General features: G+C 42.2%; 1 protein-coding gene across 3 annotated transcripts; it reads left to right on the forward strand.

Annotated features, from left to right (window-relative positions):
* Positions 1 to 754: 754 nt before the first annotated feature.
* Positions 755 to 21,192, forward strand: LOC125269207 (brain-enriched guanylate kinase-associated protein). 3 transcript variants are annotated; one of them, XM_048192057.1, is made up of 8 exons: positions 755 to 1,126; positions 2,340 to 2,532; positions 5,306 to 5,406; positions 7,401 to 7,562; positions 7,826 to 7,892; positions 12,712 to 12,819; positions 13,191 to 13,274; positions 19,533 to 21,192. In XM_048192057.1, the coding sequence occupies exons 3-8, from the start codon at positions 5,336 to 5,338 to the stop codon at positions 20,718 to 20,720; spliced, it is 1,680 nt and encodes a 559-aa protein (XP_048048014.1). In that variant the 5' UTR covers positions 755 to 1,126; positions 2,340 to 2,532; positions 5,306 to 5,335; the 3' UTR covers positions 20,721 to 21,192. The 3 variants fall into 3 exon arrangements, with proteins under 3 accessions (XP_048048014.1, XP_048048016.1, XP_048048013.1); XM_048192059.1 differs by lacking the exon at positions 5,306 to 5,406; XM_048192056.1 differs by lacking the exons at positions 755 to 1,126; positions 2,340 to 2,532 and having other exon boundaries at positions 4,321 to 5,406.
* The last annotated feature ends 217 nt before the right edge of the window (positions 21,193 to 21,409 follow it).

The raw sequence follows: 21,409 nt of genomic DNA on the forward strand, positions 1-21,409 counted from the left end.
GAATCGCTTATGAATTAGTTGATTGCTCATTTATTCCTGTTGCTCTTTGTTTCCTTTCTGAAGGAACTGGTTTGGATTTTTCTGCTGTATTGGTATGTCAGGTGACCAAAATATGATTGAAGAGTGTTTTGTTAACGTTCCCACTAAGATATGAAAACGTTATTTCTGAATGTTCAAAATGTTAAAATGTTTTGACATTTTGAATGTGGAAACATTCAATTTTATAATTCTTCAAACATCATGGGAACGTTACTTTTGAACGTTCTCTGAACATTCTGAAACTAGCAACATTTAAAAAACGTTTGACGAACAGACAAACGTCCAACTAAACAAATAAAAATTCACCAGGAATGTTTTTGTGCTAATGTTTTGAAAACATTATAGACCAGATAACTTTGAACGAACCTTCTATTAACGTTACTGGAAGAACATTTGTTCAAAACTTTGAGAGAACCTTGCCAGAACGTTCCCTGTTAGCTGGGAAGTGACCAAATGCAAGTTACTTTTGCTTTATAAAATATTTCGTCCTTTAAAACAATGTGGAAGGCTCTTCTCAAACATTATTTTGAGGTCACAGGAGTAATCGAGCCCATCGCTGCTCTGTGACAGCACTTATTAAAAATACATCAGCATTTCTTATTATTCACACCGAAGCCGCCACTATCTGGACACACTTCTCTCATCTGCCGGGGAACAGCAGCCCTATTAATAATTCATTTGGTTCTTTTTTGTATGGAAGTGCAAATGTCAGTCTTAAAGGCTGTGCAGAGCTGGAACAACAGAAACCACACAAACTGCGGATCGAGTCACTGCCACAACAACGTCTGAACAGAAGAAATCATCGTAATCTCCCTGTTGCCTTACGAGCAGTGCGACTGAAGCAGTGAGTCTGGGCTGGTTTAGCAGACAGAGGATGGATTGAGACCATCTGGATAACATGCGAATTTGTCACACAGAAATAAATGCACTGAGAAAACAGAGTGTGACAGGGAATGATGAGCGTTCAGCTGTGAAGGGAGTTATTCAGTGTTCGTGAACAGTGGATCGTTGCCATATGACAGCTTTGGTTTCTGCATTATGAAGATGTTCTGCAGGAAATGCTCGTCCCAGAGTGACGCTGCACGAGGTGTGAACACACTGAAACTGTGTGTGTGTGCATGTGTGTGGGTGCATTTGTGAAATGTTTATTGACACTTGTCATTTATTTATTTACAAATTATTGCTTACTTCCCTCAGATTCAGTGTTAAATTAGTTTCTAATAGCTTTCTTATATTCAATTTATATAAGTTATATTACATTATAGAATTAATTATAGAAAGCGATCAAAGAACGCTCCCTTTACAATCGCTGGAGCTGTCAATCAAAAAGTTCTGGACTCGCGCCAAAACTCCTGTTATATTCAACAAATCTCTAAGTTACATCACGTTTGCACTGTTAGTTATGATGAAAACATTCGTTTGTGTGCAGAAATTGAGTTGCAATGACGAGATCACTGCTTTCATGAGCTCAACAACATGTCTGTGATCGACTACAGTGATCATCACTGCAACCTTTCATACCACGATCTAAATATAATCTATAAATATAATGAATATAATTTTCACAATTGGTTAACCTTGAGAGATAGTAAAAACGTGCTAAAAGTTTTCAAGAGAGTAATAGTTAGCTATTTCATATGCAAAGATGTCAGCCAATCATAGCAGAGGGCGTTTACACTGAAGCCCCTTAAAACAGAGAGCTAAAATCCGGGTAGGAAAAATGCCTTTTATTTCTAAATTATGACAATTTTTGAAGTAAAAAGCATAGTAACATTATAAGTGCACGCCAGGAAATATTATAAAACAATAAAACAACGAAGTTCATGACCCCTTTAAAAAATCTCACAGACCAAAACTTTTAAGCCAGTTATTTAATTATGAATTAAAAATCTCAGTTTACTTTACTAAATACTGTATTTTCAGCTGAAAAAAAGGTTTGGATTCCCTGAATTGATCTATTTGAGTTTTTTGTGTGTGTGTGTGTGTGTGTGTGTGTGATTGGGACGAGTGACGAACGCTGCTGTACAGTAACATCTAATATCGTCTCTCTGCAGAAATGCAAATATTCTTTCTTTCACAATATATGCAAATATTTAAATTCACCCTCATAATTATCAAGAGCATGTCATCTCAAGCCTGTCACTGGTCTGTCTGCACATTCGTCACAACAAACGAGCAGCGATTCATGTTTAATGACTGAGCAGTGATTAATGCTTCCTGAACAGAAGGTTTGTGTGATGTGTTGATGACAGCTGTCAGTCAAATGAATAACTGTCAGTGTTTTCCATCTGTTTCTTCAGGTCTCTGATGGAGACGCTTGTGGCAGCAGGTAAAGACGCTCTTCTCTTCTCTTCTGTTGAATGTGTCCCTCCCTCCTTCTGTCTCTGTAGCGTCTCAGTCTGAGCTCAGGCTCGTCTCGCGCTGTGTGAATGTTGGCGTGTGTTTAGAGGTAGAACACGCTCATCTGATCATGACACGCAAGCTTCACAGACGGTGAGTGGACACACGTGAAGAACTGCATGTTTTAATGTGTGTGCATTGACTGCACTTCATTGTGTGGTGGAGTCTAATACTGTATCTTGTAAACTATTGGACAATGATAGATGATGATGATGATGATGGGTTATTGATAGAAGTAATTCTGTGCTTCAATATGACGAGTAAACGCTGCTCATTTGATGCAGAGTCATGAGCTCTAAATTCTAAAAAATTCTAAATAAAATCCTTTTTTACATTTGCATTTATTCATTTTGAAGACGCTTTTATCTAAAGTGACTCATAAATGAGGAATACAGCAAGAGATTTGAATGAACACAAGAAGTGCTCATAATACTAAGTTTCAGACATTGCTTAGAGTAGCATAAACTGGAAAAGAGAGGGATTAAGGGAAAGTGAAAGCACAGGATTTTTTTATGATGAGGTTAAGTGCTCACAAAAAAGAATTTTGAATATTGTCAGGGATTCTGCATTCCGGATGAAGGCGGGGAGATCGTTCCACCAGCAATGAACTGCTAACAAAAATGTTCTGGAGAACGATTTTGTGCCTCTCTGTGATGATACCACAAGCCGTCGCTCATTGACTCATTAGAGCGAGTGGAAGTAGGAGTGCTGAGCCTGTGGAAGATCTGTAAGCAAGCGTCAATGCCTTGAACTTGGGTAGGTCAGCTGGTCATCAAAGATTACTCCAAGATTTCTGGCTGACCTTGATTGATGATGTACCTAGCTGGATGGTGAATGCATGCTGTAGAGTCGGATTGGCAGAGAAGACGAGAAGCTCAGTCTTTGCCAGGTTGAGCTGCAGGTGATGTTCTTTCATCCATGCTGAGATGTCTGCAAGACATCTTGAGATTCGTGCAGCTACTGTGGGATCATCTGGATGGAATGAAAGGAAGAGTTGTGTGTCATCAGCATTGCAATGGTAGGAGAAACCATGTGCCTGTATGATGGGACCTAGTGATGTAGTGTAAATGGAGAAGAGGAGAGGTCCAAGGACCGAACCCTGAGGAACCCCCGTGATCACCTCCCCTCTCCAGGCAACCCTGAAAGACCTTCCTGTGAGATAGGATTCAAACCAGAGAAGTGGGGTTCCTGTGATGCCCAGTGATGAGAGGGTGGACAGAAGGATCTGATGGTTCACCGTGTCAAAGGCAGCAGATAGATCGAGCAGAATGAGAACTGATGATCTGGAATCAGCCATCGCAATCCACAGGGATTCAGTGACCGACAGCAGTGCAGTCTCGGTCGAGTGGCAGCTCTTGAAACCAGGTATTCTGTGAGAGGAAAGATGATCCCTGGCTGAAAACAACCCGTCCAAGTGTTTTCGCTATGAATGGTAGGAGAGAGACAGGTCTGTAATTATCTACATCTATCTAATGTGCTGTTTTTAACCAGTGGGGTTACCCGAGCCTGCTTGAATGTGGGAGGGAAAGTGCCAGTGCGGAGATGAATCCAGGTCTCATTCAAGCCCAAGATATTGAGAATGGATTGAGTTGCAAAGGTAGGAATGAAGTCTGCTTTGTTGACGGCAGACTGACAATTCCAGAGATCCACAGGAACAGAAGTGCGAATGGAAAGCAGATTAGCAGCCTTCTGTTTACTGTTTTTTCAGATGTTTTTCCCTCAAAACCAAATTGAGATTCTTTTAAAGTCATCATGAAAGTGAAGTTGCGCTGGTCTTTTCTTCTCTATTGTGTCGTATATCCGAGTGAAACACTTCTCAAACAAGAACAAATGTAGGGCGGGGCTTGATTTTGTCTGTGGGGAATTGATTGGATGGTTGTGGTTTGCTATTGGTGGATCTCATGTGAGTGACAGGTTGCCCCGCCCTCATCATCAGAGAAGAGAAGAGATGCTGCAAGAGGAAGATATTCTGATTCAAGATTACCAGGAATAATGATGATGTGCACCGATAAATGATTTAGAATAAACACTGCAATATTCCATTAAAAAAAACAAGTCAGCGAGCAGCATCTGACAGGTACGGCAGAAATGCCTGGGGCTTCATTAGATGTGGAGGATTGGAGGTTTTCAGGTTGCTTTTTGGTGTTTTTTTTCAGAAACACTTGATGGTTCATGCAGCTCAGCGAGTGCAAACTGAAATATTTGACCACAGTCTGTAAATCAAAGCTGCAGATTTTCTTATGCATGTTAAAGATCTTATGTTGAACTATTTATTATTAAATATTATTACTATTTATTATGAACTATTATTTTGAACCCGCCTCCATTTTTGAGTGATGCATAGAACCAAGACTCGATATCTGCAGCATTTTGCTTCTCCAGTAACAGTAAGAATGTATGAAACCAGACGAAAGCATCATGTTTGTGAGAGCGGAGGTGATTTCTGCCAGTCACTGATGTTTGTAAAGTGAATCAGACGGTCATAATGTCGTGTATCTGGTGTTTTTCTGCACTAGCAACATGTTTATTTGATATTCCAGCTGCACAGAAACCTGTCAGGATGAAGCTCCAGAAATTGTTTCACTGACGTGTGGAGAATGAGAAGAAAACAAAAGATCTCCAGTGCGATAAACAACCGCAGGCCTGAGCGTCAGTCTGACAGGAATAAAGCTGTTGTGAAGCCAATGGTTTTGAAGACAAATAACAACATTCAGAATAATTCTGTAACGCAAACCTGCAGTTTTAACAGAACAGCACGTGTGTCTCTCATGTGTGTCTGTATGTTGTTGTGATGTTGAACAATGATGTGCTGAATATTCTCGACCCGTTTGTCCATCCGTCTGTGTGTCTGTTTGTGATTCTGCAGGAAACACTCACAAACACACTAAGAAAAAACATGAAAAAGGTTTATATTGGGAAAACTGCAGTAAAAGCACCAAGAAATGGTGGTAAACATCAGAAGAGAAGGTAAGAGTGAAGAGAGAGAGATTCAATCCATCAATCCATTCATCTAAATGTCATCTACACTCATGATCATCTGACCCTGTTATGATCGATCCGTCAGGCAGGTAAACGTCACTCAAATCCAGTTACGGCCAGCTAGACATCAGTGACATCATTTCCTGATCCGTATCGCCATAGTGAACATAGTGAAAGATTGTTTTTGTGAATTGTGGGGTCATTCCATAGGTGTAATGCATTTTTATACTGTACAAACTGTATACACTCTAAAAAATGTTTGGTTAAAAACAACCCAAGTTGGGTTGAAAATGGACAAACCCAGCAATTGGGTTGTTTTAACCCAGTGGTTGGGTTAAATGTTTGCCCAACCTGCTGGGTAGTTTTATTTAACCCAACTACTGATTAAAAATGACTATATGTCTGGCTTAAAATGAATCCAAAATAGGTGAGAAATTAAAAATCACACATAATTACTAGAGTCAACAATAATAATCAAAAGGTGTACATTTATTAATAAGCAATTTAATAAATGTTTATTGTTTATTATTCATTATCTTATTAATAAATGCTCATTTATTAAACATATTAATAAATGTTAATTTCCAGCATATTTTGGGTTCATTTTAAGCAAGCAATACAGTAATTTTTATACAACAGTTGAGTTAAATAAAACTACCCAGCATGCTGGGCAAACATTTAACCCAACCGCTGGGTTAAAACAACCCAATTGCTGGGTTTGTCCATTTTCAACCCAACTTGGGTTGTTTTTAACCCAGCATTTTTTAGAGTGATTTTCTCTCTCCCTACCTCTACCCCTAAACCTACCCATCACAGGAAACTGTGCACACTTTTACTTTCTCACAAAACTCATTCTGTGTGATTTATAAGCCTTTTGAAAAGTGGAGACATGGGTAATGTCCTCATAAGTCACCTCTTCTTGTAATACCAATATCATTATACACATTTGTGTCCTGATATGTCACAAACAAACACACACACACACACACACACACACACACACAGTCTCACCTCATCATCACTGTTCCTGTCTGTCTCTCATTTTACTGTGGTATATTTGCAGTAAAGGGCTCTTAATTGGAACAAAAATATGTTCTAAAAACGTTTTGCTAACATTGCCATTAAGTTATGAAAACGTTATTTCTGAATCTTCTTTGAACGTTCAAAACATCCAGTTTTTTCTTTATATGAATGTTAATAGAACATTTCATTTCATCATTCTTCAAACATTATGGGAACGTTACTTTTGAATGTTCTGAAACAAGTAGTAACATTTAAAAAACGTTATATGAACGTCCAACTAAAAAGTTTCAGAAAAAACGCTCCATGAACGACGTATGAATAATGTTTTTGTGTTAACATTTTGAGAACATTATTAAAGACCAGATAACTTTAAATGAACGTTCTGTTAACGTTACCGGACGAACGTTTGTTCATAATTGACAGAACGTTTCCTGTCAGCTGGGTTTAAAGTTAAATACTTTGGTAAAACTGAACAATAATATTTCTAGTAATACCAAACACTAGAGTTTATTTTAGTTTTTATCTTTCGATAGAACTGGTGTGAAATCAGATTAGCAGTCATGTGACACGGCTCAATAATAATTATTTCTCTTTCATTTTATGATTTTGAAAGTCAATAAAGTAAAACTTTAATATCTCAGGCTTATGAACATGAATAAATCATGTTTACTGCTTTAATCCAAGAGTGTGTTTGAGGTCATTTATGTGATTTATTCCTGTGATCAAAGCTGAATTTTCAGCATCATTACTCCAGTCTTCAGTGTCACATGATCCTTCAGAAATCATTCTGATATGATTATTTGCTGCTCAAGAAACATTTATGATTATTATCAATGTTGAAAACAGTTGTGCTGCTTCAGATTTTTGTGGAAACTGTCGTACACTACCATTCAACAGTCTGGAGTAAGAAAATTAAGATCTCTCTGTGTGTGTGTGTGTGTGTGTGTGTGTGTGTGCAGTTCAGCGCAGGAGCAGAAGGAGGATCTGCGCAGGCGTCTCGGCTGCACCACACACAAGCTGCAGCTGCTGGAGAGCGAGTTTAAGTCGACTCGTCAGTATCTGGAGACGGAGCTTCGACGAGCGCAAGAGGAACTGGACAAATTCACTGAGAAACTGCGCAGGTCAGAAAACACGACATGAAGACGGTCACTGAATGAACGGGCTGATCTGAAACCTCTCCAGAAGTAAATATTGAAGTGCTTAAAGTGACACTTACAGTTAATGATCTGAGTCCAAATGGCCAGAAACACAACAGCACGAGTCTTAATTTAACCAAGTAAGATTATTAAAGCTCAAGGCCTGGAGCAACTGTAATAACCCCCACTGTAAACTCATTACTGATGAGAGTGTCTGATCTTCATCATCATCATCATCTCTCCTGCAGGATTCAGAGCAGCTACGCGGCACTACAGAGAATAAACCAGGACATGGAGGAGAAAATCCACAGAACGGTAAGAGATCCTGATCTGATTCACTTTAAACCAGATGACTTTAAAGGGGTCATATCATGAAAATCTGACTTTTCCCATGTTTAAGTGCTATAATCGAGTCCCCGGTGCATCTACCAACCCTGAAAACGGGAAAAAGGACAACCCAATAACTTTGTTTTGATAAGCCTTTCTCTGCAAGCGTGTGAAAAAATGAGCCGCTCAGATTTCGCTCCTCTAGTGATGTAGGAGGAGGATCTTATTATAATATTACCGCCCCGTAATCTGCATGTTTAGACCCACGGCGCCGCCATTTCGAGTTACCAGTTCTAACACTATGGCAAAAGTTTGAGCAAAGCATGCTACGCTATTTAGAGTCGCGTTAGCTTGGATAGTCTGAAGTTGACCCTGGAAAGCTTGATTGCTAAAAAAGGAGCGTTTCTGTCCGAGCGATATTTTGAAAATAATATTAGACCATTCACAGCACTTGATAGCAATCATAAACGTTAGACAGGTGTGTCCGGCTCTGTTTGGCAAACAGGTACGCTATGTATAGTGGGCGTCCATACGGGTTTAGCACAAAAGATGAACATGACGGCACATGCTAGTGGATGAGTTGAATCAACTCCACAGCAACTACATCAATTTATCCACTAACCATTCAGAAACATCCAAAAGTTGTAACTTCTTCCTGAGTCTCTCCATCAGTGTCGACTCCGGTTTGAACAATGTAAGGCTGAACACCGTTACTGACAATCCTCATTTTGGCTGCGTGAGATTCTCCAGCTTTGTTGTTGTTGAGCTGTTAAAGCTCCGCCCTCTTCTGGAAAGTGGAGCTCATTTGCATTTAAAGGGACACACATAAAAACGGTGTGTTTTTGCTCACACCCAAATAGGGGCAAATTTGACAAGCTATAATAAATGATCTGTGGGGGATTTTGAGCTGAAACTTCAAACACACATTCTGGAGACACCAGAGACTGATATTACATCTCGTGCATTACAGGTCCACTTAAAAAAAAACACAAACACAGTAACTCTTCATAGATAAATGATGATCCAGATAACAGGGAACGTTCTGGCAAGGTTCTCTCAAAGTTATGAACAAACATTAACAAGCGTCGCTCAGTGAGCAACATGTGCTCGATGTGTTTGAGCTCAATTTAACCAGAGAAATGAAGGAGATAAAGAGGGAGTTGGAGGAGATCAATAACCTCACAAGATTCTCACTCTCAGAGCAATTACACAATCAGCGACGGATCACAGCGATAGTCCTGTAATGAAAGCGTTTCATCTTCAATCAGATGAAAGTTTGAAGCCATTTACAGAATCTAAACATCAACTTGATGCACAACGAGTGATTTTGTGTCATTTCAGCTCAGATTATTAGAGGAACTGATCGCTTCAGGCCATGATTGTTCATCTGGTTCACACGAGAGATTCATTCAACACATATTACACTGCTGACCAGTGTTAGGGGTAATGCATTACAAGTTATTACTTTTTTCAAATTACTAGTAAAGGCAAATTTGCAACAAAATATCTGAGTTACTTTTTCAAATAAGTACTTTTTGGGCCCTATCATACACCCGGCGCCAGGCTCGACGCAAGTGCTAGTTTCAGCCCGACGCAGTTATCATTTTCACGTCCAGCGCCACGTTGTTTAAATAGCAAATGCACTCGTGACCATCTGTGCGCCCATGGGCGTGCTGGTCTGAAAACGAGGCGTGTTCAGGTGCATTGTTGGCGTGTTGCTATTCTGAGGAACTGAAAACGACTGTGTAGTATTTGATTTTATTATTTAAAGGGCGCGTTAGTAATATGCACCTATAGGCGGGTGCACAACACGCGTTCACTCTGCTTATTACACACACAGATGCACAGCAACACACAAACATTTAGTCTTTCTGCTTGCAAATTCCAGCATGTAAATAAGCGAATCCACCATGGCGCAGGCACAGCTGGCTTTTAAAGGGAATGGGAGATGAGATGTTTTGCATGTTACGCCCAAAACACACCCATGACACATTAAGAGAATAGGGACATGCACCGGATTTTAGACCATGCACCGGATGCACCGACCATTTTTTCCGTCATTAAACTAGCAAAAGTGGATTCGGACACTTGCACTGTGAGCTTTAGACCATGAGCTTAGATCGTTAAAATAGGGCCCTAAAATTACTTTGTTTTTCCATTTACTGACTGATGCTGCGTTCACACCAGACGAGACTTGCGCAAATAAATCACGCTATTCACGCGTAGTTGGACGCTTGAACATTTTGAGTTTACTCGCTTCATTTGCGAGTGAAAATCCCTTCAAAACAGACGCAAATTCACGTCATGAGACGGGCTCTCCCGCTCCTTTATGTGTCCCAGACTCTCCCACTGCTTTCTGCACACTTCCTCTGAATAAACACAACTTGTCAGTAGGGATATATTTATAAATTACAGCGAATAAGCTCAATTGGTCGTCTTTAGTTGGCTTGTAGTCTTAATATGTATATATATATATAGCTCAAATTGAGTAAAGACCGTTTTTTACAACTTGTCAGATTGTCCGACCTCCTCACTCACTTTCTTTCAAACACAATCCTTTTTATTTCTGTTTCTATAAATGTATGAAGATGTACAGCGACGATGATTTTGTCCTCCATTGTTGTTTCGAATTTCTGCCTCAGCTCGCTACGTCGAGTCACTACTAGAGCAAGCTCCTGATTGGTTAACGCGGTGCGGAAATTCGCCAAAGTTCAGATTTTTCAACTTGCGCAAATCACGCGTTAAGCGCGTCAAACGCCCGAATCTCTCAATTCGCGCCGCAGGATGTCAATTCGCGTCTTTGCATTGACTTAACATGTAAATCACTCGCGCTTACCGCTTCATTCGCGTCCGGTGTGAACGCACCATAACAGCTCTCCTGCAAAAAAGTGCAGAGATGCTTATTTGCTTTTCATAGAGTTTATCAGCTGAAAGGTTTGTTTGAGCAGCGCCCTCTACTGTAAAGGCGTGGATTTGCATTTCCTTCAGCCTCAGGCTTATTCATTTCTCTTCTGGTGTTTAAGGGCCTTTACATTTGCCAAAAATAGGACTTTTGGGGTTTTTGTTATTTAAAAAAAGCAAGTAAGCCCAGCCATATTAGTAAATGCTGATATTAACATGAACTAACATTAATAAATGATGCATAAGTATTGTTCATGTTAACTAGCTAACTAATGTGAACAAATGAGACCTTACTGTAAACTGTTACCCACAATACTCATTATTTGGCCTCACATGCACATCCTGTCCATCTTCTGAAGCAGACAGGTTTAGAAAGACCAAAGCTTCTGATGTCCGTTCACGGCACAGAATGTGACGGATGTGATTTCAGAAGTGATGTGGAAAATTCCATCTGCAGGAGACGAGCTCGGAATAGAATGTGAATAACCTTTTTGATATGTAATTTTAAGTTGGTCAAATAATGGAAATGAAGGTCAGAAGGGCTTATGAAATCCCAGAGTTCCTACAGAATGAACAGACCGAAACTTTCAGATCAAGTGCTCTTAAAGTCCTGTGCTTTACGAATATTACGAATGACAAAAATTAAGTATATTATGAATATTGTTGGCGAATTGTTTTTGTTCACTTTGAATAAAAGCATCTGCTAAATGCATAAATGTAAAGAAACATAATGTACATTTAGAAGGTATTTAGGGAAAATAAACCAATGATGACAAAAAAGTTACAGCGTTCATAAACTGATGAAGACGAATGTGACGAGGAGATGCGACCAGCAAAACATGATGTTCTTCCTCAGTGTTTCTGTCTTGTTTTCCAGCACAAATATCTAAACATTCTTAAATCAAATGCATTTACTGGAGATGCAAAATGACAGAAGATAAGAAGAGAAATGTATCAAAGAGAACAAACATCAGAAATCATTTGTGTAAAACAAAGTTTTTCTGACCCCATTTGAGTTTATTTTTGGACTGAATCTAATGATGTTGTTCAGTGTTTTTCCTGAATGTGTCGTTTTCTGTGTCCTCGTTAGTCAGAGTTTCTCAGTCAAACACAAATGACCGGCAGCGTCACGCATCACTGTTAAAATTCTGTTTCATCCGCAGAAGAACTGCAGCGACGGCGTCTCATACTGAGAATCTCTCTGTTCATCTCCAGTCTGAGCAAGAAAAACACATTCAGCCTCGAGAAACACCGGACACTCTGAGCATCTGACACTTTCAGCCTCATCGACTTCGGTTTTTGAATAATTGGCTCACGGGGGATTTGAGACCCAATCAGAAACACACACACACACACACACACACACACACACACACACACACACACACACACACACAACAATAGCAATAGCAGTCTGTCAAAGAAACGCTTCAATCCAGCACTGATCTCTGATGATCTTTCTAGAAAAGACACGAGTGTAAGTGGGAAATTAACATCTTCTAATCATCTTATTTGAAAAGGATGAACTATAACCATCATGAAATACTGGATGAATCAAATTCTGGTCTGTATTAATACTCCTTCAGTCTAAACGCTGTCGTCAGTCTGTCATGTGTGAGTTCAGCATCTGTTAATTAGATCCACAGTCTCAAAGAGAACGAGCTCTGTGCAGAAATAAACCCATTAATCATATGCAAATACTGCTGATGCTCCACAGGCTTTCTTCAGCAAATGTGAAGTTTCAACAAAACTCAAACACAAACAGACGCTTGTGAATGAAGATGTGCATGTCAAAGTCAAGTCAAATGTATTTGAACACCATTTTTCACAATTCACATGGTTTCAAAGCAGCTTTACAGAAAATCATGCTCATCAGATTAAAGCATGTGTGTTATTTGTGTTTCAGACTCAGCGTTACGAAGAGGAGAAGAGATCTCTGAGTCGAGAGATCGTCTCGCTCAATAAACACCTGATGGACGCCAAGATCACCATCCAGAAGCTGCGAGCGGATAACGTACGTACACGCAATGCTGAACGTTTCATCATCACACAAACTCACAGGAAGTCATCCTCTGCCAGCAGGAAGTCTTCTTTGAAGGTTCCTGACGCTCAGATCTCTGCTGCTTCAGCATCCACACGGTTTCTCTCTCACTGAGCCAGTGTTCCCTCGCAAACACTTGAGGTTCAGAGATATAAAGAGTTCAAGAGACTAATGGATCATCAGCATGTCGAAACAGCCAAATTCAGATCAAGTGAAATTGAGTAAAGACGTTCGACTGCTGTGTTTGTCAGTAAATGTTTACATTGTATTGAATAATCATTTGCCAAATTAAGTCATGTAAGTAACGGTTTATAACGGCAGTAACGGTTTATGTTTCTCTGCAGGATCTGTACAGGAAAGACTGTAATCTGGCAGCTCAACTGCTCCAGTGCGGAAAATCTCCTTACAGATCGCACAGACTCTCTGAGGTACACACACACACACACACACACACACACACACACACACACACACACACGTTCTATGAGGACTTTCCATAGACATCCCTCTATCCCTCTTACAGAAAGCTTACTGCATTTTTACATTTTTCAAAAAATATCACTTTGTATGATTTATAAGCTGTTTTCCTAATTTTCCACACAACTGTGGGGGTTCGTGTCTTGCTCAAGGGCATTACCTCAGTTGTGGGTAATGAGAGTGGAAGAGAGCGATGTTCATTCACTCGCCCCACCTACATTTCCTGCCGGTACTGAAACTCGAACCCACGACCTTCGGGTTACAAGTCTAACTCTCTAACCATTACGCCACAACTGCCCATAAACATAGGGTTTACCTGAACCACACACACACACACACACACACACACACACACACACACACACACACACACACACACACACACACACACACACACACACACACACACACACACACATATTTTTCTTTCTCAGAGGGATCCTAAAAATAGCACAACCTTAAAGAAAGTCAGAGGCGCAGCGAATCCTTTTCACTTTAATTCTCCGGTCGCAGGTTTCTAATACATCAGTTTCTTTCTTTCTCTTTCTGCCGGAGGCCCGACGTGTTTCATATGAATATAAAGTCTGCATTTGATGCTGGCAGAAAGAGAAATGTGCTGGTTTTATTGCTGACAGAGTAAAGTCGCTCCATGTTAATCACAGAGAGAGAACAGGGCGCTTGTCCTTCAGATGGACTGTAGAGGATGAAGGTTTCCTTCATGATTCATCAAATGTGCCATTTCCATCTATCAGAAAGAAGGAACTCACTCATGTATGTTCAGAGAACAGCTCAGATGTGACCGTACAGTCAGTGAATCCTCCAGAGCTGATGCCTGTTCTCATTCAGGTAGTGTAATCAGATTTCGCAATCGTTTTACGAGAGAACGCAAAGTTTCTTGGGGGAACGCAATCGTTTTGCAAGAGAACGCAAAGTTTCTTGGGGGAACGCAATCGTTTTGCGAGAGAATGCCAAGTTTCTTGAGGGAACAATAGTTTTGCGAGAGAACGCAAAGTTTCTTGGGGGAACGCAATCGTTTTGCGAGAGAATGCCAAGTTTCTTGAGGGAACAATAGTTTTGCGAGAGAACGCAAAGTTTCTTGGGGGAACGCAATCGTTTTGCGAGAGAATGCAAAGTTTCTTGGGGAACAATAGTTTTGCGAGAGAACGCAAAGTTTCTTGGGGAACGCAATCGTTTTGCGAGAGAACGCAAAGTTTCTTGGGGGAACGCAATCGTTTTGCGAGAGAACGCAAAGTTTCTTGGGGGAACGCAATCGTTTTGCGAGAGAATGCAAAGTTTCTTGGGGGAACAATAGTTTTGCGAGAGAACGCAAAGTTTCTTGGGGGAACGCAATCGTTTTGCGAGAGAACGCAAAGTTTCTTGGGGAACAATAGTTTTGCGAGAGAACGCAAAGTTTCTAGGGGGAACGCAATCGTTTTGCGAGAGAACGCAAAGTTTCTTGGGGGAACGCAATCGTTTTGCGAGAGAACGCAAAGTTTCTTGGGGGAACGCAATCGTTTTGCGAGAGAACGCAAAGTTTCTAGGGGGAACGCAATCGTTTTGCGAGAGAACGCAAAGTTTCTTGGGGGAACGCAATCGTTTTGCGTGAGAATGCAAAGTTTCTTGGGGGAACGCAATCGTTTTGCGAGAGAATGCAAAGTTTCTAGGGGGAACAATAGTTTTGCGAGAGAACGCAAAGTTTCTTGGGGGAACAATAGTTTTGCGAGAGAACGCAAAGTTTCTAGGGGGAACGCAATCGTTTTGCGAGAGAACGCAAAGTTTCTTGGGGGAACAATAGTTTTGCGAGAGAACGCAAAGTTTCTTGGGGGAACGCAATCGTTTTGCGAGAGAACGCAAAGTTTCTAGGGGGAACGCAATCGTTTTGCGAGAGAACGCAAAGTTTCTTGGGGGAACAATAGTTTTGCGAGAGAACGCAAAGTTTCTTGGGGGAACGCAATCGTTTTGCGAGAGAACGCAAAGTTTCTTGGGGGAACGCAATCGTTTTGCGAGAGAACGCAAAGTTTCTTGGGGAACGCAATCGTTTTGCGAGAGAACGCAAAGTTTCTTGGGGGAACGCAATCGTTTTGCGAGAGAACGCAAAGTTTCTTGGGGGAACGCAATAGTTTTGCGAGAGAACGCAAAGTTTCTTGGGGGAACGCAATCGTTTTGCGAGAGAACGCAAAGTTTCTAGGGGGAACGCAATCGTTTTGCGAGAGAACGCAAAGTTTCTAGGGGGAACAATAGTTTTGCAAGAGAACGCAAAGTTTCTTGGGGGAACAATAGTTTTGCGAGAGAATGCAAAGTTTCTTGGGGGAACAATAGTTTTGTGAGAGAACGCAAAGTTTCTTGGGGGAACGCAATCGTTTTGCGAGAGAACGCAAAGTTTCTAGGGGGAACGCAATCGTTTTGCGAGAGAACGCAAAGTTTCTTGGGGGAACAATAGTTTTGCGAGAGAACGCAAAGTTTCTAGGGGAACGCAATAGTTTTGCAAGAGAACGCAAAGTTTCTTGGGGGAACGCAATAGTTTTGCGAGAGAACGCAAAGTTTCTTGGGGGAACGCAATAGTTTTGCGAGAGAACGCAAAGTTTCTTGGGGAACGCAATCGTTTTGCGAGAGAACGCAAAGTTTCTAGGGGGAACGCAATCGTTTTGCGAGAGAACGCAAAGTTTCTTGGGGGAACGCAATAGTTTTGCGAGAGAACGCAAAGTTTCTTGGGGGAACGCAATCGTTTTGCGAGAGAACGCAAAGTTTCTAGGGGGAACGCAATCTTTTTGCAAGAGAATGCAAAGTTTCTTGGGGGAACAATAGTTTTGCGAGAGAACGCAAAGTTTCTAGGGGGAACGCAATCTTTTTGCGAGAGAATGCAAAGTTTCTTGGGGGAATGCAATAGTTTTGCGAGAGAACGCAAAGTTTCTAGGGGGAACGCAATCTTTTTGCGAGAGAATGCAAAGTTTCTTGGGGGAATGCAATCGTTTTGCGAGAGAACGCAAAGTTTCTTGGGGAACAATAGTTTTGCGAGAGAACGCAAAGTTTCTAGGGGGAACGCAATCTTTTTGCGAGAGAACGCAAAGTTTCTTGGGGGAACGCAATCGTTTTGCGAGAGAACGCAAAGTTTCTTGGGGGAACGCAATCGTTTTGTGAGAGAACGCAAAGTTTCTTGGGGGAACGCAATCGTTTTGCGAGAGAACGCAAAGTTTCTTGGGGAACGCAATCGTTTTGCGAGAGAACGCAAAGTTTCTTGGGGGAACGCAATAGTTTTGCGAGAGAACGCAAAGTTTCTTGGGGAACGCAATCGTTTTGCGAGAGAACGCAAAGTTTCTTGGGGGAACAATAGTTTTGCGAGAGAACGCAAAGTTTCTTGGGGGAACGCAATCGTTTTGCGAGAGAACGCAAAGTTTCTTGGGGGAACAATAGTTTTGCGAGAGAACGCAAAGTTTCTAGGGGGAACGCAATCGTTTTGCAAGAGAACGCAAAGTTTCTTGGGGAACAATAGTTTTGCGAGAGAACGCAAAGTTTCTTGGGGGAACGCAATCGTTTTGCGAGAGAACGCAAAGTTTCTTGGGGGAACGCAATCGTTTTACGAGAGAACGCAAAGTTTCTTGGGGGAACGCAATCGTTTTACGAGAGAATGCAAAGTTTCTTGGGGGAACAATAGTTTTGCGAGAGAACGCAAAGTTTCTTGGGGGAACAATAGTTTTGCGAGAGAACGCAAAGTTTCTTGGGGGAACGCAATCGTTTTGCGAGAGAATGCAAAGTTTCTTGGGGAACAATAGTTTTGCGAGAGAACGCAAAGTTTCTAGGGGGAACGCAATCGTTTTGCGAGAGAACGCAAAGTTTCTTGGGGGAACGCAATCGTTTTGCGAGAGAACGCAAAGTTTCTTGGGGGAACGCAATCGTTTTGCGAGAGAACGCAAAGTTTCTAGGGGGAACGCAATCGTTTTGCGAGAGAACGCAAAGTTTCTAGGGGGAACGCAATCGTTTTGCGTGAGAATGCAAAGTTTCTTGGGGGAACGCAATCGTTTTGCAAGAGAATGCAAAGTTTCTAGGGGGAACAATAGTTTTGCGAGAGAACGCAAAGTTTCTAGGGGGAACGCAATCGTTTTGCGAGAGAACGCAAAGTTTCTAGGGGGAACGCAATCTTTTTGCGAGAGAATGCAAAGTTTCTTGGGGGAACAATAGTTTTGTGAGAGAACGCAAAGTTTCTTGGGGGAACGCAATCGTTTTGCGAGAGAACGCAAAGTTTCTAGGGGGAACGCAATCGTTTTGCGAGAGAACGCAAAGTTTCTTGGGGGAACGCAATCGTTTTGCGAGAGAACGCAAAGTTTCTTGGGGGAACGCAATCGTTTTGCGAGAGAACGCAAAGTTTCTAGGGGAACGCAATCGTTTTGCAAGAGAACGCAAAGTTTCTTGGGGGAACGCAATCGTTTTGCGAGAGAACGCAAAGTTTCTTGGGGGAACGCAATCGTTTTGCGAGAGAACGCAAAGTTTCTTGGGGGAACGCAATCGTTTTGCGAGAGAACGCAAAGTTTCTTGGGGGAACAATCGTTTTGCGAGAGAACGCAAAGTTTCTTGGGGGAACGCAATCGTTTTGCGAGAGAACGCAAAGTTTCTAGGGGGAACGCAATCGTTTTGCGAGAGAACGCAAAGTTTCTTGGGGGAACGCAATCGTTTTGCGAGAGAACGCAAAGTTTCTTGGGGGAACGCAATCGTTTTGCGAGAGAACGCAAAGTTTCTAGGGGGAACGCAATCGTTTTGCGAGAGAATGCAAAGTTTCTTGGGGGAATGCAATAGTTTTGCGAGAGAACGCAAAGTTTCTAGGGGGAACGCAATCTTTTTGCGAGAGAACGCAAAGTTTCTTGGGGGAACGCAATCGTTTTGCAAGAGAATGCAAAGTTTCTTGGGGGAACAATAGTTTTGCGAGAGAACGCAAAGTTTCTTGGGGGAACGCAATCGTTTTGCGAGAGAACGCAAAGTTTCTAGGGGGAACGCAATCGTTTTGCGAGAGAACGCAAAGTTTCTAGGGGGAACGCAATCGTTTTGCGAGAGAACGCAAAGTTTCTTGGGGGAACAATAGTTTTGCGAGAGAACGCAAAGTTTCTTGGGGGAACGCAATCGTTTTGCGAGAGAACGCAAAGTTTCTAGGGGGAACGCAATCGCTTTGCAAGAGAATGCAAAGTTTCTTGGGGAACAATAGTTTTGCGAGAGAACGCAAAGTTTCTAGGGGGAACGCAATCGTTTTGCGAGAGAACGCAAAGTTTCTTGGGGGAACGCAATCGTTTTGCGAGAGAACGCAAAGTTTCTTGGGGAACCAATAGTTTTGCGAGAGAACGCAAAGTTTCTAGGGGGAACGCAATCGTTTTGCGAGAGAACGCAAAGTTTCTTGGGGGAACGCAATCGTTTTGCGAGAGAACGCAAAGTTTCTTGGGGGAACAATAGTTTTGCGAGAGAACGCAAAGTTTCTAGGGGGAACGCAATCGTTTTGCGAGAGAACGCAAAGTTTCTTGGGGGAACGCAATCGTTTTGCGAGAGAACGCAAAGTTTCTTGGGGGAACGCAATCGTTTTGCGAGAGAACGCAAAGTTTCTTGGGGGAACGCAATCGTTTTGCGAGAGAACGCAAAGTTTCTTGGGGGAACGCAATCGTTTTGCGAGAGAACGCAAAGTTTCTTGGGGGAACAATAGTTTTGCGAGAGAACGCAAAGTTTCTTGGGGGAACGCAATCGTTTTGCGAGAGAACGCAAAGTTTCTTGGGGGAACAATAGTTTTGCGAGAGAACGCAAAGTTTCTAGGGGGAACGCAATCTTTTTGCAAGAGAACGCAAAGTTTCTTGAGGGAACAATAGTTTTGCGAGAGAACGCAAAGTTTCTTGGGGGAATGCAATCGTTTTGCGAGAGAACGCAAAGTTTCTTGGGGGAACGCAATCGTTTTGCGAGAGAACGCAAAGTTTCTTGGGGGAACGCAATCGTTTTGCGAGAGAACGCAAAGTTTCTTGAGGGAACAATAGTTTTACGAGAGAACGCAAAGTTTCTTGGGGGAACAAAAGTTTTACGAGAGAACGCAAAGTTTCTTGGGAATGCAAATGTTTTACGATTTTTCATCACCATGTCCCTTTAGGAACTCTGTAGAAAACAGATAATGAGTTTCTTCTCTATGAATGGTTTCACATCTCTATTGAGTTTCTCTCATTGGTGTCTCTGTATGTGATTGTTTGCAGCTTCCCGCTGATCTTCAGGAGCGAGTGAGTTCCCACATGGAGAAGCAGGGTCATGGCCAGAGCGTAGCGCTGCATAACTCCTGCTCAGACGCCGTTCCCACCGCTGTCATCGGCAGGGTCCTGGAGAAACCGGAGCCCGGGAGAAGCTGTCCAGTCACGCGCTCGCCGAGCCCTCAAGCTCAAGAAATCCCGTCCAGCACGGACAAAGTTCAGAGGCGCGCGGCGTATAAGTTGTCAGATCTGTACTGCAGCGACACGGCGCTATACTGTCCCACCGATGAGCGGCGGCATGACCGCTGGCTGGAGCGACGGCAGAGCGCAGACCAGAGCGGACAGATCCGAGGACACACTGACAGCAACCCAGAAGATGAGAGTTTGCCTCAGAATTTCTCTCTGCACGAAGACCCTTTCGGATCTCTTCCGGCCTGTTATTCCAGCTTCAGTATGGCGTTGGATGAGAAGACTCAAGTGTCGTCGTCCCAGCAAGCTCTGTTCACTGACTGGCGTGATGGAGACTACGAGCACAAGAACCCATCCTCGTATGGAAAGGAACATCCAGGATTTTCCAAGTCGAGCAGCTTCCAGAACGGCGGTTCTCTGGCACACGGCTACAGCGCATCTGAAGCTCACGGGGACAGACAGGTCCATGTCCCTGAAGATCCGAGAGGCGGCTGGCGGCAGATGAGCGTGGAGGACATGAATACCTTCTTCTGCAGCCCTAGACGAGTTTCGCCCTTCAGTTTCTCAGAGCGGCACTTTGCGGTCAGTCCTGCCAAAATCAAACTGGGTCCCCTTTACAGCAGCTTCCAGGAGGGAGACCACGTCTTCCACACGCGAGCACCAGATCTGCGGTTCCCTGCGTCAGTGGGATCAAGTCCCGCGATGAACCCAAAGATTAGCCTGAAAGCATTGAAGAAGGGCTTGATGTTCCGCTCAAAGGATGCTGGTCAGGACTCAACGAGCAGCTTCTTCAAAGACAAGCAGAACACGGATGAAGACGCTTTACGGAGCGATTACGCACATGAAAGTCCCAGTAGTTCTGTCGAGTCACTAAAGAGTCTGGACATCCAGCACTACAAGAAGGATCTTCAGAAAAAGACGCCACAGTATGAAAAGTCTGGAAACGCGGGACTCAGTCGCAAAGACAGTCTTACCAAAGCACAGCTTTATGGAACGCTGCTTAACTAACCATCAGTGTTCAACGTACTGCGGTTCAGTGCAAAAACTGATGTTCTTCCTCAGTGTTTCTGTCTTGTTTTCCAGCACAAATATCTAAACATTCTTAACTCAAGACACATTTACTGGAGAAGCAAAATGACAAAATGAAAAATTGATGAAAATTAAATGAGTTTGTGCTTAAAACAAGAACAGATGTCTGCCAATGAAGTCATATAATCTTAATTCAAAGGGAAAACAAGATGGTTTTCCTAACCCTTTGACATATTTGTTCTTGTTTTCAGCACAAACTCACTTTATTATGATGCCTTTTTCAGAAAGCAAGACTTAATATATTCAGTCAGAAGATATTTTTTTTGCAGTGTTAAAAGCTTAAAATAATGTCAACATGTTTGCAAAACCATTTTCCTGTTGCATATTTGTATTGTGGGATTTTATCATGGTGAGTTTTATTGGATGAAGAAAAATGACCAATGGTTGTATAAGGGGCTTGATGTTACAGGTGAAGTGTGTCATTTCTGTGTTTCCAAACATTCATACTGTCCCTTTGGACCCTCATCTGCTATTGGTCAGTCAGACAGATAGCCCTGCCCCAAACTCACATGATTGGTCGAGTCAGAAGTTGACATGTCAGGCCACTCAATGTTGTGAAAGCGTCACTGTCAGACTCTGAACACTGACATGCCACAAACTAGAAGAAC

The sequence above is a fragment of the Megalobrama amblycephala genome, linkage group LG5 (genome assembly GCF_018812025.1).
Source record: "Megalobrama amblycephala isolate DHTTF-2021 linkage group LG5, ASM1881202v1, whole genome shotgun sequence".
Taxonomy (NCBI): Eukaryota; Metazoa; Chordata; class Actinopteri; order Cypriniformes; family Xenocyprididae; genus Megalobrama; species Megalobrama amblycephala.